The sequence below is a fragment of the Mustela nivalis genome, assembly GCF_964662115.1.
Source record: "Mustela nivalis genome assembly, chromosome: 11".
NCBI classification, from domain to species: domain Eukaryota; kingdom Metazoa; phylum Chordata; class Mammalia; order Carnivora; family Mustelidae; genus Mustela; species Mustela nivalis.
In genome coordinates, this window is record NC_139030.1 from 93,195,637 (window position 1) to 93,217,764 (window position 22,128).

At 39.2% G+C, this 22,128-nt stretch overlaps 1 protein-coding gene across 1 annotated transcript in view; it reads right to left on the reverse strand.

Moving 5' to 3' along the window:
- Nucleotides 1-1,474: 1,474 nt before the first annotated feature.
- Nucleotides 1,475-22,128, reverse strand: part of CPS1 (carbamoyl-phosphate synthase 1) — a 124,185-nt gene continuing 103,531 nt past the window's right edge. Inside the window, exons 31-38 of the mRNA XM_082691573.1 lie at nucleotides 20,934-21,023; nucleotides 19,481-19,651; nucleotides 16,688-16,762; nucleotides 13,923-14,021; nucleotides 5,373-5,432; nucleotides 4,772-4,884; nucleotides 3,309-3,438; nucleotides 1,475-2,569 (exon numbers count right to left, since the gene is read on the reverse strand). Of these exons, the coding sequence (XP_082547699.1) occupies nucleotides 2,471-2,569; nucleotides 3,309-3,438; nucleotides 4,772-4,884; nucleotides 5,373-5,432; nucleotides 13,923-14,021; nucleotides 16,688-16,762; nucleotides 19,481-19,651; nucleotides 20,934-21,023 (837 nt within the window). The 3' untranslated portion in view covers nucleotides 1,475-2,470. The remainder of the gene's footprint in view (nucleotides 2,570-3,308; nucleotides 3,439-4,771; nucleotides 4,885-5,372; nucleotides 5,433-13,922; nucleotides 14,022-16,687; nucleotides 16,763-19,480; nucleotides 19,652-20,933; nucleotides 21,024-22,128) is intronic.

A 22,128-nucleotide genomic window follows, 5' to 3' on the forward strand; every position in this document is an offset into this window, starting at 1 on the left:
TGGGGGGGGGGGCTGGTTGGCTCAGGCAGTAAAGCTTAAAACTCTTGACCTCAGGGTCGTGAGTTCAAGCCCTATGCTGGATGTCAAGCTTACTTTAAAAAAAAAAAAAAATTGAGAAAAAGTAAATAGGGTAAAATATTACTGATAGATAAATCTGGATAAAGAGAATATAATTTTTGCAATTTTTTAAGTCCAAAATTATTTACAAACAAATTTTTTAAAATTTACATATGGCTGTAACATATAGCACCAAGATTCTGTCCTCAACTTTTATCCCTTGCCCTCTCTTGCCACACATACCCTGAGCTTGTCATACATATTACTTGTAATTTCCTTCAATGGATGCCCTATTTTGTCTCCCCGGGGAACTATGGCATGCTATTCCAGACAACAAATGAGGCCATCTCCCCAGAAAAGCCTTTCTCTGATCTCTGCAGGCGAATTAAGTCTTTCTTCTTTGTGAGAAATGTATTTTTTTTTTACATGTTTGTCTTCCTTATAAGACATTAAAAAAAAAAAAAAAAGACTGCATTTTGTGTGACCTTAGTCATGTTACTTAACTTTTGTCTGCCTCTGTTTATTTAAAATATGGAGAGGACAGCACCTACTCATAGGGGTAAATCAGGTAAAGTGTTTAGAGAGGCCTGAGGTATAATAGGTGTTCCATGATGTTAGTTATTATGGTGTCGTGATGGTGGTAAGTGGTAGAGCATTGGGAAAGTACTAGAATGATAGGAGGGATCATGGTATATCCTACACCAACCATTGCAGAAACTCACTAAATATTTTCAGGTATATGAACAAATGGATGCTCAGGGAGTACATTATTATAATATCAAAGGGAAGAAGTAGTGAAGGTTTCAACCATGGTGGTAACAAGGAGCAGAGGAGGAGCAAATGAATTTGCAAAGCGTTCATGGAAATTTACATCAAGGGGTAATCCCTTGACTATGGGGTGAGAGGCAAGGGATACAAACTATTCCACCATCATTATCTTAGGACCTCCACAAAGTCCCATTTTAGGTGGTATTTCTGGGATATGCTTATCCCTGGGATATTAGCACTATCGCTACCAGGCGATAGGCATCAGGTTCTGCTGGGTCAAGTACTTCTCTGCATTATGCAAGGCATTTGTTTAAAAGTTTCTTATATCTATGTGGCAATCTTTAGTCAGTGTGTAGTTGTACACATTTGAAAAGATTGAGATCAAAGACAATATATAACCACATAACAACATAATAATTTTTTTAATGAGACTTGGTGAGGGAACAAAAAAAAAAATGTAACAGCCTAGGTGTTGTTATTTTTAATATTAATTTGCTCACTCATATCCTCTATAGCTTTTAAAGAAAAAGAAAAAGTCACATAATCCTGGCTCAAAACTGCGTTTCATCAGAGTAGTCAAGTGATTTTGTGAAATTAAGTCAATGTTAAAAAAATAAAATAAAATAAAATAAATGCAAGAATACAAATGTACAGCCTCTTAATAGCATTTTATTTAAAAGTTTACAATTAGAGCACACGTAGTAACACAAAAAGTGTAAAAGTGACACAGGCTGCCCTGTAGAAAGCACTTTTCTTGTAGGCAGAAGGAATGGAAACCTTGTGCTTAAAATGTGTGGCGTTCATAGCATAGTACGGGGCTCAGTAGATCAACAGAATCCATAATCTGAAGGCGGTGAACATAACTTCCAACTTATGCCAAAACCAGTGGGGGGAGGTGGGAAAAGATGACATCAACCTGAAGATTTCCCTTGGCTCAGGTTAAATCCAAAGGAAAACAAGAACAGAAAACCACCTCAGCGGCAGCTACTCTCTGCAGACACACTCCAAAACACAAAACTACAAACCAGTGTCCTTTAAAGAAATCCATACTTTAAAGACCTCTGTCACTTCTCAAGTTCAGTACTGTGGAAAGGAAAAGGGAGATTCCTGGGTGAGCCAGATAATTGAGAATAAGTATCAAAAAGATGCCTTACACAAAATCATGATGAAGAGGTTCATAAATTAAATCCATATTTCATTTTAACAAATTTTTATAGTATTCTGCCTTGTTAAAATGTCCTGAGTTATGGCAGATGCTGTTTAAAACCAATGACAATTGTGTCTTGAAAATACGTATAGTAATAGTTCAGAAGATAGAGAAGCGACGTTTTCTACCTTGATCATCATTAATCAGCACCATAAAATGTTAGCTGCAAATAAGCACAGAGGTAAGTTTGCCAAAAATAAGGCATTAGAAAATAGATGAATTCTCATGCAGAACAAGTTATTTAGGAAGGAGTTTAAGAAAGGTTTGTAAAAAGGGACGGACGACAATTTGTGAAAGAAAGGAATGTTAAGGCATAGCCAAGTAAACTGAAATAGTTTGGTGTCAGTATTTGTCTCCGTGGAAGACGGTTGGGGAATCAGTTCCTTTAGACCCGGTGTGGCTTGGCTTGGTTTCGGCTGGAGCCCGGCGTTGATTTCTCTATGCCATTTTGCCAGCACTGTACTGCCTGTAGTGGAAAAGACTCTTGGAGTCCACTTTGCGGGATTTCTGCACAGCCTCAGCAAAAAGTTTGGTCACCTGAAAACAGAAGGGTAGGAATCTTAGTGACCCACATGACATGAAAGTGAGATTTAATGAAGCAGGAGCAAAAGGTCAGTTTCTGCTCCCAATTTCCAAAGGGACATGGGATGAAAGACACAAAAATTTTTATTTAATCAGGACTGTCTCCTATATTTCAGACCTTAGCATGAGTAAGCTAATCCCTGCCCCTCAATTCTCCCCAGGGATTAAAACGGACTGGGGGTGGGGGGAGGAATACAATGTGTCGAAAGTCACTGAGTCTTGAAGTACAGTTCTTCTCTGCGATAAATTTGGTGGGTCATGTCCAAGTGGAACTAAACATGTGATCGTTTTCTGTGAATTGGACAAGTGCCTGCACTGTATTTGGATCCTCAATTATCATTAACCTGTTGCTCTTTTATGACGGCTTTCATTTAGAAACAATGGAATAAAAGTTTGTCTCTTTATTCCATGCCACACTACGCTTTTTATTTAAAAGATAATTGCATGGCTAATGAGTAAGACTGGCTCTCTGTGGCTTTTGATTATCTCAATGGCTTGATCACCAACTGTCTGTGAGGCCATGACCTACCATAATAGCACCATTATTTCAGATTCTATTTAAAAATTCTTCTCCATTCTGAACGTTACAAGAAGGGGAGAAGAGGGGAGGGATGTGCACATGTTGATGAATACTCTTAAGGGAGACATAGAAATAAAAGCCTGCACATAGCTGTATCTGAGGAAGAGAACATACCTGGAAATTGGTGAGAAGAGCAATCCCACTGTCAACAGCTGTCCTCCGAATCACATAATTATCATGGACAAACTTAGTGTTGTTATTGGGGAGGTTAATCACCAGGTCGATGCTGCCATCTCTAATCAATCTGGAAGAATAATCAAAATAAACAAAAGTTGGTAGGTGGCAATGTATATTTTATAATTAGTTTTTAAAATACTAACGTAATTATTCCCTTGTGCGTTCAAGTCAAAGTCATACGGAGTTGACTGCCATCTGCCCTCCTCTGTTCCTAAAGAGATGTTCAAATTACATTAATTTTTTTATTGTGTTCTTGAAAGAATTCTGATGGAAATCTCACTAAGTAAATGGAAAGGTTTTTTTCTTTCCCAATTGCTATCTATCCATAGAAGAACTGGTAATTGGATAGGTATTTACTTATTTTACAAGGAGGTTTTTCTCCAGTATTGAAGTCCATTCCACGCCCATACTCCCAATTCCCAGACTTTTACCTCACTGCCTGCTTCCCAGTGCCTCTCAGCTAATGGTATGCCAACACAGATACGTCAACAACACTTGCTTTTGAATTAAATCTCTTCACATTCTGTTGCTGGGCTGCTATACACACTAGGGGACATTTAAATGTCAAACAGCATGAAGGAATGCTAATTGTTGTTTTACAAAGTTCTAACCAATTGCCTATAGCATCTTTGGAAATCTACTAAGGTGTGGACAATTGGCCCTTCTTTTCTTAATTTGATAATGATTTATAGGTTGCCTTCTTGAGAGCCCAAACAAATGGTGGCCATTTAACAGATTGTAATATCCTGGAATAACTGAGAATTTTCTCTTATGTACCTATGCCACATACCTCTCTAAGTGTTGATGTAATGGAATTCCTGAAGACTCACATTGTGCACTAACATGTCTTACCAAGTCTAATGATGACATAGCCTGAGGCATAATAACCAGCCTGATTAGAGAAGAGTAAATTAGGTAATTCAATGGTTGGTGTTATCCTAGCACTCACCACAGTCTCCTGCATATAGCAAGTGCTCAATAAATTGGACTAATTGATTCACACACAGACCTCAGTGAAATGCAGCTGGTCAATCTTATATTTGATATACACACCTACATACCATCTAAGGTTAATCTAAAATAAAAAGTGCTGTATTACATTCTCCATGTCTGACTCTCATCACTGAGATCTTGCTGTCCACGCAGGAAAGCATCCTTACTAGAAAATATTTTGAAAGATGCTATGTATCAATATATAGACATGTGGCATTATATGTTATGGTAACAGCAAAGTTCACGAGAATGAAACTTTACAATAATCCACAGATTTATTCATCTGAAACGGCTAAGAGGACTTTTAAAAGACTTGCAATAGGGTAAGGTGAAGTATTCACATCGTACTAGTTCCCCCAAATTAATCTTCTCTCTGTAGGAAGATAGAACTCTGCCCCAGTTCTTACTTTCTGATGGAAGAGAGGCTGGGGTTCTGTCCTTCCTGAGACGGCCATGCCACTGGGGTGGCAGGGACATTGTTGGCATTGAGCCAGTCTGACGTGGCTTCCGTGGCAAAGAGCTGCATTTAAAATGGAAAAGTCAGTTACAGAATCACAGGGAAGGCTTTCATGGAACAAAGAAACTTAGTGGGACACACTTGTCACTTAAATCATAAAGTAGAAGAAAGTGGTATTTGTGGCAAAGAAGTTTTGCCTATAACTGCAACAGCTGGAAACTATGACTTCATATGGAAACAAGAAAAGGAAAAAGAAAAAATATATAGGAAATGCATTGGACCTTTGTCCCAATCCTGCGTAAACTAAACTTTCTAAGTGTTTAGCTGCCAACTCCCATGGAGTTTATGGTACCTTTGTTATAACTTAAAACTAGTCTTTCTAATAATTTTATTCTATGGAAGTTTTGAAACTGTCACGTTAGTTAAATCTTTCAAGTTGAAAAGGATATATTTTGAGCTATTTCATTCCTTAAGATTCATTAATGTTCTCTTTTGTGAATGGATTTCAGGGCTTACAGAAAACGACTGGAAAAAAAATTGATATCACGTACCTTGAAGCCTTCATTGTGTAATTGTTCAGCCACACCAAGGAATCTGGGACGGAATGATTGCTGAAATAAAAAGAATTTAACAAAATTCACTTTTTGGATATTCCGCTCTTTATTTAGTCATGTGCAATACGTTATTCTCTCGTGCCATTACAGAGGCAATGCCATATGTTGCCAGGTGCTTTAGATTCAAAGGTGACAAGTTCGATCCTCTCATTCTCCTAGAGGGAGTACCGAGTTCTTACTGATTTCTCCCTATAGGTAAAATTACATCCACATAGTCTTGCTCTCTACAGTCTGACTTTTCACCTTGCCCTCAAATTCTTCCACTCCCTACTTAATCCACTTTGTCTGCAGATTAAGATCCACCTTGGTTCTACATGGATCCTTCTCCAGGTCAGGGAGAATTTAAACACACCTGGGTTAGGAGTCCAACACCAGGTCAGCCTTGTTGATGGTTCTGCCTGCTCAACCGGTTCTACCCGCTGAATTCTAACTTGGTCCTGTTCTTAGTTGACTGGGACCTGTCCTAACAGCTTGCGCATACCTCCCTTCAGTAAATCAACCATTTTGGACTCAAGTTTGCATTAACTTTAAAGTAAAGAATGAAAGAATGGGCTCTAGAGTCACTAAGCTGCCTTTGAGATCCTGGTTTTACCATTCATTTTTAGTGTGTCCTTAGAAAAATTAATGTCTTTGAGTCTCTGTTTCTTCCTTTTTAAAATGGCAGTGAGCATGGTAGTGTATCTTTTCTTGGGACTCTACAATAAACTGTGTGACCTTGAGAAACTTACTTAACCCCTCTGTGATGTACTTTCCTCATCTGTTACATGGGAATAGCAACAGTATCTGTGTCAAAGGGTCATTGTGAGTATTCAATGAGTTAGTTTATAAGTAAGAACTTAAAAGTGTCAGTATAGGAACTTAGTCCATTAATAGTTCTTGTACAAAGTTACTTGTCCATTAATAGTTCTCATTAAGTATTCATTGTTATTATTAAAACATTTGTTTTTTCAGCCTCCCAGAGACTAGATTCCCGCCCCTGGACACTAGTTTCCAAGCCTGACTTCCTCTACTGGCTGTCATATTTCAAAAATAGGCAACTTTTTGCTCACATATATTTTACTTCCAGACAAGCTTTCCTCAGGTTCCATCTCCCAATTCAGATATGTTCTTAGAGCCCATTGTTGTGAACTTCCTAGAGCCTTAGCTGGCCCCATCTGGTGGCTAGGTCCCACTTTCCCTGGACTCCTGCACATTGTCAGCAGGGTTCTTCCATTCTGAACTTACCCCTTCCTGTGACCACAACCAGTATTTGCAAGACAGTGATCAGGGTGAGAGAAAAAAAAAAAAAAGCCAAGTGGCCTACCCAAAAGTCAATCCCTTACCTTGACCTCATTAACTGGAATGTTTGGGTAACTAAGCTAAACAGCACACGGTTAAAAACATATCTATTCTGCCTTTGGCTAAACATGTTAACTGTTTTCTCTTGTAAAAAGTTTACAAACAGATGAAATAATTTGGTTCTTCAGTACATGTTTTATAATCTATTTAGAAACCATGCTGGTAACAGCTAAAAAACAAAACAAAACAAAACAAACAAACAAACAAAAAATACAAGGAAATGATCTTATTTCAGAGCCTCAAAGAAACTAAGAATTGTGATAATAAAACATATCAAGATCCTTGCACAATTTTGATAATGTTCAGCCCATAAAACCTCCTAATATTTACTTGCAGAGGCTTTCTGAGAACAGATCTAAATCCTAGGAAAAGACTCCAAAGACTATGTTCAAATATAAAATTCTTTTGGATTCAGGCTCTCTCAATCCCAGAACTGCAGTTTTATGAGAGGAAACTATTGGCAAATAGAAAAGATAAATGCGACTGGATGAATCTCAGCTAAGGCGGGCTCAGGGGTTATTCACGGACAGTCTTCTAGAACACAAATTGTAACCATGCCCAGGATAGTAGCTTTCCATTCCTGCTTAGGACCAAACAGGAAGAAATGGGCCTTAGTTGCAAGAAGCTCATGCCTAGACATAAAGAAAAGAAAATATAGAAGTATAAAATTAGAGTAACTCAGTGACCTTAGAGTAATTTAATGAGGCATATGGCAGCCTCCTTAAGAGTAGGTTAGACAGAAGAATGGGACAATGACTCCTTAAGCTTGATTCTACTTGGAAAGCAGGGGCTGAATTAGATGGCATTTTAGGTTTCTTCACATTTCAAGGTTCCTTGAAATATAGTAAATATACATGAAATATTCTAAGTGAACTTCTGAATCTCCCTGATTTAGAACACTACATTGTGACCTTCTGCTAAACACAGGACAGACTTAATTAAGTAAGCACCGGAGCACATTAGAAGATGCAACATAAAATTGTCCAACAAGTTATTAACTGATACACTAATCGTGTATTGAACAAACTATTCTCAATTTCTTAAATTTTTTCCCTAGCAAAATGTCACTAATAATATATAGCCATGTGATAACATAACATTGAAACCATTTTCTTAAACACAGTTTCAGGGGCACCTGGGTGGTAAAGTTGATTAAACGTCCAACTCCTGGTTTCAGCTTAGGTCGTGATTCTCAGGGTTGTGGCACTGAGCCCTGTGTGTGCTCTCTGCTCAGCTCGGAGTCTGACTGAGATTCTCTCCCTCCCTCGGCCCCTCCCCACCAAATGCTCTCTCTCTAAAATAAATAAATAAATCTTTAAAAATATATCATTTCAGGGTGCCTGGGTGGCTCAGTGGGTTAAAGCCTCTGCCTTCGGCTCAGGTCGTGATCCCAGGGTCCTGGGATCGAGTCCCGCATCCGGCTCTCTGCTCAGCAGGAAGTCTGCTTCCTCCTCCTCTCTCTGCCTGCCTCTCTACCTACTTGTGATCTCTGTCTGTCAAATAAATAAATAAAATATTTTTTAAAAATAAAAAATATATCATTTCACAAGTACAGCAATTCTCAAAATGTTGTTCCCTAGGAAATCAGTATCACCTGAAAATCTGTTTAAAATACAAAAGTTAAAGGGCACCTGGTGGCTCAGTCAGTTATGCATCTATCTGCCTTCAACTTAGGTCATGAGCCCAGGGTTCTGGGATCTAGCCCTGCATCAGTTTTCTTGCTCAACAAGGAGCCTGCTTCTCCTCTCCCACCTGCTCCTGCTTTCTCTCGCTATCTGTCACTCTCTCTCAAATAAATAAAATCTTTTTAAAAAACAAAACAAAACAAAGTAGAAATGTTTGGGTCCCACCTTAGATCTGTGGAATCAAGAACTCTGAGAGTGGATCCCAATAATCTGCATTTTAACAAACCCTCCCGGTGATGCACACTTAAGTTTAGGAGGAGGAGGGAAGAAGAAATAGGAGAACCATCCTTCACTCATTTTGTAATTTGAGGTGAAGATCCATTAACCTTGGCCAAAGTCACAATGAAAAATGTTGAGGAAGGAGTACCCGAATGTAATTTTTTTCTTTGCTATTTTAAAGTAAAATAAGTCAGCAAGTCCTCTAAGACCTGCAGACACCAGTCAGAACCTCATTATGGAGCTGTTTCAATGCTGTCCCCCAAGTGGAAAAGATAAATATCCAACATGACAGTATTGGCAGTTCCCAGCCGGGGAACCACTCTGCCTTCTAGTCTGGGGTGTTGGCTTTCATAGCCACATTATAAACTTCTATCAAACATGTATTGAACACTTGTGACACATAAAACAGCCTCTCCACAAAAAGAAATTACAGCTGTCAGCTTGCATCTGAGTAGCCCCAGATTTAATAGCTGATTGAAAATACCTGGGTAAGAAACCATTTGTTCCTAAAGGTGAAAAGTACAAGCTGATTTATTTCCTGGAAAATGTTTATAAGAAAGAAAGTCCTTTAAAAATGAAAAAAAAATTAAAAACCACCATATTTCCTCCAATTATCATTTTCACATTATTCCAACTTCTGGCCGCGGAACAGAAAGCCCAGTTAATGTTGTGTGGTACTTGTGGATTCTACGGGGACATCTGCATCAACAACTCTATGGTTGTTCCTAATGATTCTGTATTGAAGATAAAAGGTTATTCATGTCACTCGGCGTTGTCTTTTTCAAATAAAACGCTTGCTTTGTGTTTCGGAGCAGGGCTGAAGCCGCAGATGTCAGGATGGCGCACGCCGCCCCACAAACATCGCTGAATAGCCCAATCAGAGGCGAAAAGACAGTGAGTGCTCTTGATCTACTCTAGAGTAAATCATTCATTGTTAAAGGGTGTTCCAGAAAACTTCAAAACAAGGCAGATTGCCTACTCATAGCGACTAAAAATAAATCCTGATGGGATGAAAGGAGGCTGGAAATATTGCGGGAAAATAAAGGAGGATTTTGTTGCCATATAAACCTACCTTATGCCTTTTTTATGTTAGGATCTGGGCCTATGGAAAGCCTCTTGTTAATAGTTGACAAGAATCCTTTGACAAAATCTAAATCTTGACTTTTTTCCCCCTAAGTTCTAGTTATACACAATTGATGTTATGAATATTTCAAATGCCCCAGGTGATTTGTCCCATAGGATCTAACTTCGGGAGGGCAGAAACGGAAGGTCTGTGTGTGTAAAGGAGTAGGGTAGGAAAGAGAAGAGAAAGAGGAGGTTAGGAGACTGAAGTGCAACAAATTAGCATGCACATGCCCCCCCCACACACACACAAACTCTATTTACTAGATGTTGAGAAGTGGCTGATACTTGCTAGTAATACATTACTATTTAAAACATGTGTTAAACTACCAAAAATAAGGGAAAAAAATGTTTCCTGGCTCAGAGTTATTTTTACCTCTCCTCCGTAATTTCTCTTTTCCCCCAATTTTTTTTCTTGCAACCTGTTGTAAAAATGAATGAGTTAAGGTATCTTCAATTAAATGCTTGTGTTTGTCACAGGAAAGTGGGTCAAGTTGGGGACATCAGAGAAAAGGCCTTTCCCTCAAATAAATGGGACAGGTCCTGACTATCTTCCTCACTTCTCCATAGAGGAATAATTAAGCAAGTTAACTGCAGTGGTGTTGGCTACAAGCATTCATCTGTGCACGAAGCCTACACGGCATCAGGCTGAATTAATGATTATCTTAAGAAATCAAAATTCAGTGGTGGATTTCTTTCTTAGAACTTCACTCAAGGGACGCCTGGGTGGCTCAGTTGGTTGGACGACTGACTTCGGCTCAGGTCATGATCCCGGAGTCCTGGGATCGAGTCCCGCACTGGGCTCCCAGCTCCATGGGGAGTCTGCTTCTCCCTCTGACCTTCTCCTCGCTCATGCTCTCTCTCACTGTCTCTCTCTCAAATAAAAAAAAAAAAAAAAAAAAAAAAGAACTTCACTCAAGAACTCAACTAACCGTGTTCCTTTGTATTTACTGGTTCTAATGCCCATTAGCATATTAGCATAGGGCCCCTAATGTCCATATATAGTATTATATTAGCAGCACTTTTTTAGGCCCTTCTCGCTTCTGACTTTATATATTTGAACGAGTGAATTATTCTGACCATGCAGAATCATGTCAAATAAAATGATTTTTTTAGAAGTGCAATGCATACTGAAAATATGGAACCTGAATTACTTTGTCCACTGTCCCTAGGAAGTCTGAGTATACAAGGCCTCGGTTGGGTTTGGTCCCGTGCTATCTAAGAAGATACCCAGTGAGTTTTCTAGCTATTAATGCTCCAGTTAGTATATCCTGTCATGTTGTTCAGCTAAATTTATGACGCATTTTTAAAAGTCACTCTCAGTGACAATCCACCAGATGGTAACAGAGAGCGTGTCCTTGAACTGCCGGGAGGGGCAGCTCTTCCTGGCCACCCACGCTGACTAGGTCAGAAAGTGACTCTTGTCCATCTCCTGCTAATCAATTCTACCATAGCTACTAATACTTTATTAAATATAATTTTATATTAAGCATTTCTTTATTTTTTAAAAGACTTTATTTACTTATTTGCCAAAGAGAGAGGGAGCACAAGCAGGGGGAGTGGCAGGCAGAGGCAGAGGAAGCAGCAGACTCCCTGCTGAGCAGGGACCCTGATGTGGGGCTGGATCCCAGGATCCTGGGATCATGACCTGAGCCGAAGGCAGATGCTCAACCAACGGAGCCCCCCGACACCAGCATTCCTTAAACATTTCTTTAAATATACTTTTTGAACTTTATAATTAAAATAGACACATATCTAAAGCCCTAACATTGTGCACTTACACACAAGTATAAAGTTGTAAGAAGTCATGTAGCTGCTGCCATACTGATCTCTTTAAAAAGGAACATGCTGAAAGATAAACTTCAGTGGGCAGAACCTCATTCCTTTAAGACACCTCTTTTTACCCTACAAAACCCTCTTTTTTTTCTCTAACCATAAAGCAAAAAATTCTGTTCACTGATGCCAAAATCACACAAATACCTCATAGGGATCGAATTAATTTTTGCTTAATATTTCCTGCAGCACTAGAACCAAACAAGGCACAATTTTATATCTCACTGCCTTCTTAAACTGGTATTTTAAAATGTTAGCACTATTATGATTAGTTGTGAAGACGGGGACTAAGGGCACAGTCTCCTCTGAATGCCCCCAGGTCTCACATTAAACTTTAAGCCATAACTGGAAGTTGGGCCAATACACTCATACTTGTGACTTAATAATACTTAATACTCATTTATAACATGATGAGTCTCTCATATGGTGTGATGCGTCTCCAAACTGCCATTAAGCTTCACAATTGCAAGTCATCTTGTTAGCCTCTGCTCTAACTGTTCTCCATCTCCCTTTCGGCACCTTGATGAAGCAAAATTCCAAGTTGCTCTTTGCAGAAACTTCTCTAAAGCCACTAACGCATCCAGTCTCCAGAGGCTAATTTGCTGATATGAAGACACCCTAATGAGGTGGTATCTATAATAATCACCCACGGGCTTGAGAATACCTGGTACTGTTCTAATTATATTTTTATTGATTTTTATGTAACCATGCAGGGTTTGAGCTTATTAAAAGTACGACAGGGGTGATATTTAAGACCAGCTATTGTTTTTATAGGACCCAAGAATTTATCCAAAATATAAGTGTAAGACCAGGTGGAAAGTATTTAGTATTTTTTAGGAAATTTATAAACAGAACAGACAAATGATTTCCATTTGATGTGCAATAATAAAAAATTAATAAGCAAAGCAATAATAATTAATACAGCAACTGCTTAAGAAAGCAATAATAAAGCAATAATACCCTTTCGCACTGTATAAAGATATTCTCTTATAATTATTTCACTTAGCTTTGACTTAGAAGACTTACCAAATAATGATACTCAAGAACCTCCCCAGGATACTGTGGACTCTGCTAACTTTCTTAAGCCCATTAAGCTCCTTCCCTTCAAGAACTTTCTGTCAGTTGAGGAGTGAGAAAATCCCTCCAGTAATGCCCAAATCTTCTTCGGGTTTGGATCTTTGACATTTACAAATGGTCCTCAACGTGAAAAAGTTCAACTTTGCAATAGTGAAAGCTATACACATTCAGTACCAACCATACTTGAAATTTTAAATTTTTGTCTTTTCCCAAGCTGGTGATACGCAGTAGGATACTCTGTAGTGATGTGGGCAGCTGCGGTACCCAGTCAGGCCACACGAGCATGAGGGCGAACAACCCACACACTTAAAACCATTCTGCTTTTCACTCTCAGTACCGTATTCAATAAACTACATGAGATATGTAACGCTTTCTTATAAATTGGCCTCGTGTTGGAAGATTTTGCCACACTGTTGGCTGACATAAAGGGTTCTGAGCACACTTAAGGGAGGCTACACTAAGCCATGATGCCCAGTAGGGTAGGTATATTAAATGCATTTTGACTTCTGATATTTTCAACTTATGCTAAGCTTACTGAGGCATCACCCCACCAGAAGATGTGGAAGATCTCTGTATTTCCAAGTTGAAATGTGAATGAAGGCAGGTAAGGAAGGAAAGAACAAAGGTGAGGAAGGGATTACAGAGCTTCCACGGGGGGTGTGTTGGGTTTGAGACATCAGATAGAGGTATTCAAGAGATGGCTGGAAATATGGGATAATGGAGGATGAAGATTTAAAGGTGACAGTTATGGATAGGACAGTGGATTCCACAGACACAAACTGGCAAAGGGGAAAGTCAAGAGATAGACAGAGACAGAGAGAAAGACGAAGTGAGACTCAACTTTATGGAAAGCGTATGTTCAAGGGCTAAGGAGGAAGAACTAAGAGCAGAGCACATAGGAAAGATGTAACCAAGAAGCAGAAGAGATTCCTCTTTAAGGCATCCTAAATCCTTTTCAGAACAAATTCCCTTTTCACTAGAGACCTTCCTTCTTTTCGTTTTATTTATTCACTTATTTGTATTGATTGCTACAATGGAAAAAAGCAAAACCCAGGGAACGTATAGAGAACAAACATCCATTTTTTATATTAGTTGCTGTTTTCTTTAGTGGAGCTTAAAACAAATCTCCCCTCTTTTATACCACAATTCAGGTCCTTTCTCAGCCACTTCTAGCATGTGCCCAGGGGCATGCACACAACCACACGCCACTTACCTGGATTCCAATCAGGATGCCCTTCTGGGGTATCTTAAACCCTGTGGAAAGCATTGCCTTTAGGAAAGCTGTGTGAATACCTTCACCAAAGCAAGCCACCTGTTTAGAATAAATTAAAATGTAAAATAAGAAGAAGCAAACACTAGTCAACAGCTCTTACAGATAAACAAATACAAATCAAAGCACTTTACTCCTAGACCCCTTTGCTAGCTTTTATGGAGTTGCCCAAAGACCATGCAGTCTGAATCCTGGGATTAACAAAGCTGGCCAGGGCAGATGTATCTTGTGTTTTTAATTAAGCATAATGAATGAATAAGCAATTCTTTCCCTATTCAACAACACTCCATGGAGCAACATAACTGGATTCTACTGTGAGTTATTTGGATACAAATCACAGCTTCTGGTCCGTAATGTGGTAAGTTACCAAATGTTAATATGACTTAATGTTTAAATAACAGTATATGTCACGTACACGATGCCACGGTGCGTGAATTCATGGGTCAGTAGCACACATGCATAACTGCTGATTAATTGGTTGGGAATCATTTGGTACAGCTTATGAGAAAGCTTTTTGAGAAATGCAATAAATCCATGAAAATCTCAATTTAAAATCACTTTCATAAAATGAACCAAAATGCCCTGTTTAGTTCTGAATACCACAGCCTTACGTCAATAAACAAATAAATAAATAAAGACCATTCCAAACTAACATGTAATGTTTGGGATACACAGAAGTTTCAGCGAGGGTGATTGTGCTATTAGATAACTACAAGTCAAATGGTCCCCATAACCATAGAACAAGTGGTATATTTGAGCATGATGGGAATAGATTCTGCCGTGCATATCATCATTTGGCACAGGTACAGAACCACCATTATAGTAAATAACACTGATGGCTAAATTCATTCTTTAAGCAAATGACTCCCTTATTGTGAAAAGGATGTTCTCATGACTATGACCTTCAACCAATCACGAGTACATGCTACTTTTCAGCAAACTCTTTCTTTGGTCCATTAATGGTCAACTAGCCTCAGTAACATCAACCTCAGTTAATGAAACCCAAATTCTACTGACAGGACCAGGCAATCCCATCATAAAAGCAGACAGAACAACACACAAGAGGTTTCAGCAGTTTTCTACAAAAACAAAACAAAACAAAAACAAAAAACACAGAACACAGTCAGATATTCAAGTAAGCTCAGGTCTAACATAGCCACCTTGCCACTAAAAAAAATAAAACAGCCCTTACCTAGATCAAGAAGTAAAGGTTTAGTCAGTCCCACAACAAGCCATCTGAACACTGAAAATGTCTCTTTGAAGCATAACTGAAATTTCACCTAAGCTAGAATTATTCTTCTGATCTCAGTTATAAAATAGCCCTTGTAACATCCCACTCAGTGACACCTGGAAGTATGACTCTAAAAATAGAAGAATTAACTCTCTACTTCTGAAATAGAGCACAACAAAGGTGAGCTGAGCTTCTAATTCTTTTGTATTTTTCATATTTCAACCACTCCAATAATGTATGTCTGGAGGCAGAATGGACGGACATAGGCAGTGAAAATAAGTTTGCCGTACTAGAGAAAACAGCACAAAGGAAAGCCGATCTCTCCCGGATCTGAACCCTGGATCTGCTGAAAACAGCCCTGCTACCGAGTGACCCTGGGATCCGTGTGAGCCTGAAGAGCATCTCCTTAAACAGCAGAGAACCGTAATGCAGGCCCCTCGGTTTAAAGATAGGCTTTCTCACCTGGTAAATTAAAAGCAGCAGCAAAGGAGCTAAGAGAAGGCAATCGCCAGTGCAAATACAAACAAGATAGCCATTTATTCCTCACTCCCTGCCTCCCTGTCTCGCTTCACCTCTCAGCACAGATGTTGCTTGTAACCAGGCAACCACATAAGACATCACATATTTATTGTAATTAAATATTTTCCCCTTTCAGGTGTTCCTTAATAGCAAGAGGAAACTATAGTGCCTCACAGTCTGATGTTGCCACTCTGATGTGCACTGATGAGAATCTGAAGGTTGTATCTAGTAAGTCTGTCAAGGGCTGGGTGATTCATAAAATGTCCTGACACTGACATGTAGGGAACTTTCTAGAATCTGACAGTTCTCCACAAGAAACACGGTTCACATTCTTAAGAAACCTTCGGCTGACAAGAGTCCCAACACAAGTGAAGAGGGACATCCAGTGGCCAATCCCATTATAGGTTTTAGATAATCCCCCAGGAGATTCACGTTGCTTTGCAAATTTTTTTGAGATTTTTGCATTTATCTGCAGATTCCACAATGTTTAGGTCTGCAATCTTTCCAGTGCTGTACATTCTACATATTGCTAGTAAAAACCCAATGATTTAATTCCATAGTAGCAAGACGCTGAGGGAGGTAGGGGTCGGAAGTGCTGTTATAGAGAGATCTTGAAATGAAAACTTAAAATAAAGCAGAAAGACTCAGGAGAGATTTACTTAGACACGTAAAGAAATATTTTGGAATCTGTTCTTAATGTGTAATGTGGAAATGAATTAGGAACACATACATTAGATTCCAGAGTTAAATATGTGTGAAAATTTAGACTCTGGTCCATGAAAGTACAAGACTTTTCTTTAGTTCAAAATTCTTCAGCCCTTTCAGACTTACTCTGATAACAGAAGTTTGTGTCCCCCTTTATACTTAATAACTTACTTACTGTATTATACTCAGCTCATAAAACCATAGATTTCAAAGTAGATTTAATGAAAGCATTCATGGATCATTAACCAGTTACCTCTCCAGTGGAAGCCATCTCACATCGCAGAATGGGGTCCGCATCCCTCAACCGGGGCCAGGAAAACATTGGAGCCTGTCAGAAATAATGGGGAGGAAAAAGATGTGAGAGAAAGTTATAAAAGGAATAAGAGAGGATAAATATATTTAGTGAACCGTCTCTCACAGGTTTCATTTAGGCTATGGTAGACACATAAAAAAATCTCTTTGGTCTAAGCATCTGACTTGAAAAACAGCTTTAAAACTCTGTTCCAAGAATTTCTTGAGTTCTTGGCCAAAAGCTTGGGTTAAATAATCACAGATTATTTCTGTAAATAGGGCCCCTGTGACCAGTCTAGTCCAGTGTTTCTAATCTGGCCTACACATTGGAGTGATTTCAAACAAAGTCTACTGGGCACTGGTCTCCCCAAGCACAGAGTTCAAACACATTTTTTTCTTGGTAGGCTTTGGAAACATTCCTCTGCTTTTTCTGATCATTTGAACTTGCAACAGGCAACCATGCCAGAAATGTCTGTCTGTAAGCTGACTTCTGAGACATTAAACTGTTGTTGACACCTCTTAAAAAGCTTTGAAAAACATTCTGCTTGGGCACACTTCTGCCCAGAACTTTCATGTGAACTAGAACATAGATAAGAGTGTTTCTTCTTCATTTATTTTATCGGTGTAGTTCATGAGGAACCAAGTCCTGGTTTCTTGCATCTATCCGTATTTCTAGTGTGGACTCTTCTTTGACTCTGGGACCCTTCCAAGTTATCCTGGGATTCTAGCTCGGGGTCACTTCACAAGGTCATCCTTAGTCAAGTTATATATTTCTCTACTCTCGCTTTTCTGTGCTCTCATGAAGGGACATCCATCCACCCCCCTAGGCCTGTGTTAAGACTGTCTATAAAGCAGCCATTCATTTTTTAAAAAGTCAAGATTCATATACAATGATAATTAGGAAAGAAGTAAACTAGAAGACACGGTGCATTTTGAAAGACGCATATCTGTCCTTCATTACTGTTTTTAACTGGATATTGTTTCATACACATATGTGTATGTTTATTTCTGTGCCTATGAATACAGAAACATCAATTTGAAATGTATCTATAGAATTTTAAGTGGGAAATATTTTTCAGGGCCTTCTACTTATTGGTCTCAAACAAAGAAATACTATGTATTTTTTTTTACCTACGTATAATTCCCACTGAAAGCTTTAACAATTTATGTTGTGTCATAGTCTCCAGGATTAAAGTGCCACCTTTCCCCAATATAACAAGTGACATTCCATCTCAATGCACTGTAAAATCTAAGTCGTCCTAAATTATTAAGCTAAATAAGATTAATAATTTTTTTTTATTTATAGCTTCAACTTAAAGCTTCCACTATAAAAGTCAGAAGTCAGAGTCTCAGCTGTAACACAATTATGACTCAGGTCACTAGGACATACAGGAATGGAAGTCTTTTGAAGGCATCCAAAATATATAAATGTCACATAAATACATCACATGATATAAATTGATTCTATCTTGTGTTTTTTCTAAAACATTCAAATATATTTTTATAGTATCTCACTAATCCTCATACTTGATTAATGAAGTAAAGTCGTAATTATAAATACTCTGTGCCTGGGTGTGCTGAGGCAACTAGAGGAGCTCAATGGTTTTATTAATAAAGTATTATTAGAAATATACATCTAGGGGTGCCTGGATGGCTCAGTGGGTTAAGCCTCTGCCTTCAGCTCAGGTCATGATCCCAGGATCCTGGGATCGAGCCCCCCATCAGGCTCTCTGCTCAGCAGGGACCCTGCTTCCTCCTCTTTTCTCTGCCTGCTTCTCTGCCTACTTGTGACCTCTGTCCATCAAATAAATAAATAAAATCTTTAAAAAAAGAAAAACTATAGGGCGCCTGGGTGGCTCAGTGGGTTAAGCCTTCGGCTCAGGTCATGATCTCAGGTTCCTGGGATCGAGTACCGCATGGGCTCTCTGCTCAGCAGGGAGCCTGCTTCCTCCTCTCTCTCTTTCTCTCTCTCTGCCTGCCTCTCTGCCTGCTTGTGATCACTCTCTGTCAAATAAATAAATAATCTTTAAAAAATAAAAAAATAAAAAATATACATCTATATTGGAAATTAGTGAGCAAATCTTAGACATTCCTTGTCAATCTTCACAGAGGTGCCATCCATTTCATTTCCTTCGTGGCACCACCGTGAATAGCAATGGCTATTTCAGCCTTTCAAGAGGAAAAATTGTGTGCTGTTGAAGAAAATAGGAACTAAGCAAGGTGGCCAATGTAGTTAGAATTTAACCAACAGCACAAGGTAACACTTTTTACAAGACCCATGTATTTCTGAAGTCTTGGCATAATTCCAAAGGGACACAATTCAAGCCTTATCCTAATAAAATATGTCCGGAATTTCTGTTTACCAACCAAACCAACACTACTGTGTATCAGTTGCAATATCATAGTTTATAATTCACTCAGCTAGTTGGTTTTGAAGTTATATAATTCTAAATGATTTTTTTTTATTTTTGAAATGGATAAAAATTGATATAAAGTTGCTTGTGTATATATTCAAAGGAAACATCATAAATCCCTGGTCTAGCACTTTAGTTAGAAATTTCATGAAGTATCAAAAAATTTTTTTAAAGTAAGCGCCCAATGTGGGGGCTTAAAGTTATGACCCCCAGATGAAGTCACATGCTCTCCTACTGACTGAGCCAGCCAGGCATCCCTCGAGATTATTTTTGATGAAAAATTTTTCCTTTAATTTCTTGAAACTTAAAAAAATAACTGATAGATTTTTTTCAAATGTTACCTTAATTGCAACATAATCAGCAGGAATTATGGGATGGTCCAATGTGGGAAGGTGTTTCTCATCAATGTTCTCTCCAATCATCACCTTGGTGGCTACATCAATGAAGTCTACCCCCAGTGTCTTGGAAACAAAGGGGAAGGATCGAGAGGCTCTCAGGTTACACTCAATCACCTGGAGAGACAGACAACAAAATTCAAAAAAAGGGAAATGATGGTGAGATCCAATGACAACATATTAACATTCTCCCTGTCACCTGGGTTCTAGCTGTTTTTTACTGGAGCCAGCTCTTTTTTTGCCAGACTCTTCCTTTTCTCCCCGCTGCTCGCACTTTGGCTAACCAGTTTCCTTTTAGTATCTTTGAATTCTGACTTTCTTCCGTCTGCTTTCCACAACTTCATCCCCACACACTGCTGAGAGATTTTAATGCAGAACTCAGATAATGCCATGTCCCTGCTGAAAAGTCTTCACTGGGTTTCCACTGGCCATCGGATGAAAGTCTGGTCCTTGAAGGCTTTCTATTCTCTTGCCTCAATCTATCTCTCTATGTTATCTTGTACCATTTCCCTGAACCCAATTTTACTTTTCAAGTTTGCCCTGCACTATTTACCTAGAAAAATGATCTTGCTAAGCTGAACTAGTTGCTATCTCCCCAAATGTGCCAACTTTTCTCTTAGATGTTCTATTTATAATGTCCTCTCTACCTTTTGTTTGTCAAAATTCCAGCCATTCTTTAAGATCCACTTAAAATACAAAAATCACCCTTGAAATCCAGCCTAAACCAGGTACAACACTCAAACACATGCTCAGCCACACGCGCACACACACACACACATACACACATAGATATGCTCCCTATGACTTCAGTACCGTGTATTTGTACATTCCTTCCAGCAGCTATTATATTCTAACTTATGCTATGGTTGTCTACAAAGTCATCTTCCCAGTCCTCCCCAAACTGAATACTTTGAGAGCAAAGACTGTGACTTATCCATCTTTATTGCCACCATATGATTTCACATAGTAGATGCTGCTGAACCAATTCTGGTTACTGACTGGTTACATTAAATAGACTAATTAAGACTAGTCTAATTAATTTAACAGTTTTTGTACATCAATAATATCTGAGACTTCAGTGTAGACAATTTGTGACTATTTGACGTATTCAGATAATCACTGTCTCAGTCTTTCTGTCCTGCAGATGGCAGAGAGCAATCCTGTTTCCAGGGGGTCGGAGTGCTTTCCACAAGGTGACTGACATTTCAGTGCCTCCAAAGGCCTCTGCTTTCCAGCAGGGCAGGCCTTCTGTGCTGTGCAACGACCCACACTCAGACAGGAACAGCTGCAGGAATCTCGGCTGTTCCGTCTGCGCTCACGGAGGAGACCACCAGAGAGGCACAAACCAACACAACCTGACACAGCTTGGTGTCCTCTCAGGCACCTCGGCATTTCTTACCAAGACATCGTTGCCTTTGACAAGAAACTGGACGTTGAATGGACCAGAGATGGCAAAAGCCTTGGCAATCTTTCGGGTAGCATCCTTCACCTAGATCGAAAGGACAATGACATAGTGCTAAAGAGCACAGCTTGATTACAAAACACACAAAAAAAAAAACACCTCAAATTTAGATTTTTAAAATTTCTTTTAACAGAGAGCTACACCTCCACTAATAATAAGAACAGTCATAATGGCAATAATATTAATAAAAATAATGATAATAGCAGCCACTAACAGGCATCTATTAACAAAATAATAATACATAATAAATGTCCGTAACCAACTAGCAAGAAGAACAAATAGCTTGACAAAATTATCTTTCTGCCAAATGTCCCTATCTCCCTGCCATTGTATACTGCGGTTTTACTCTGAGGGCTAAATGGAATTCTGTCAGTCCAGTTGCGTCAGCCCCAGAAACCGCAGTCCAAACCTCCTATCAATCTCACAACCTACCTGCTGAGAGGAGCAAGCCCTGAAATTACACAGCACTGCAAAGAGACCAGAGATACTTCTTTGCTGTGTTTTTCTGCTACCCTGGACTCTACCTGGGGAGATATGGTCAGAAAGAAATGACGTCTCCTTGCCAGGAAGCTCTGCATGTCACATAAACAGATCCCTACATGCAACCGGAGCCAGACGGTACCCATGCAATGAGGGATCGCTGACAGCAAGACACAAGAGCTCCTTGTTCCTTACTTTTACAAGAGGGACTCGGCAGCTTAATTAGTTATAAAAGGGAGTAGAGTCCGTGGCATATCAAACTCTGAGAGATGCCGAAAAATATGAGTTCTTGAGGTCATTTACGCTGACATGATCAACTAAAGCACACTTGAAATCCAGGGATGTTGTTCTCTTAGGCAGCAGGTGTTACAATATATCCCGCTGCCTTCCTGTCAAGAACGAGGTGAGACCTTCAGAATCCAGCCCAGTGTATAGCCAGACAGGCCTACGTAGATTTGGATGACAGGGTTATGGGTAAGCCTCACTGAAAAAGCCAAGCCTGACCTAACGTACCTAAAGAGTAAAGGAACAACCACGTGAATTATTTCAGATGATGGTCTCTGAGGCTGCCGAGCAGAGCTTACTGAGTACTGAGGCATCATTCTTGGGAAGATCTTTAAAGCAATGGTTCCAAAGGAGAGGTTGAAAGAGA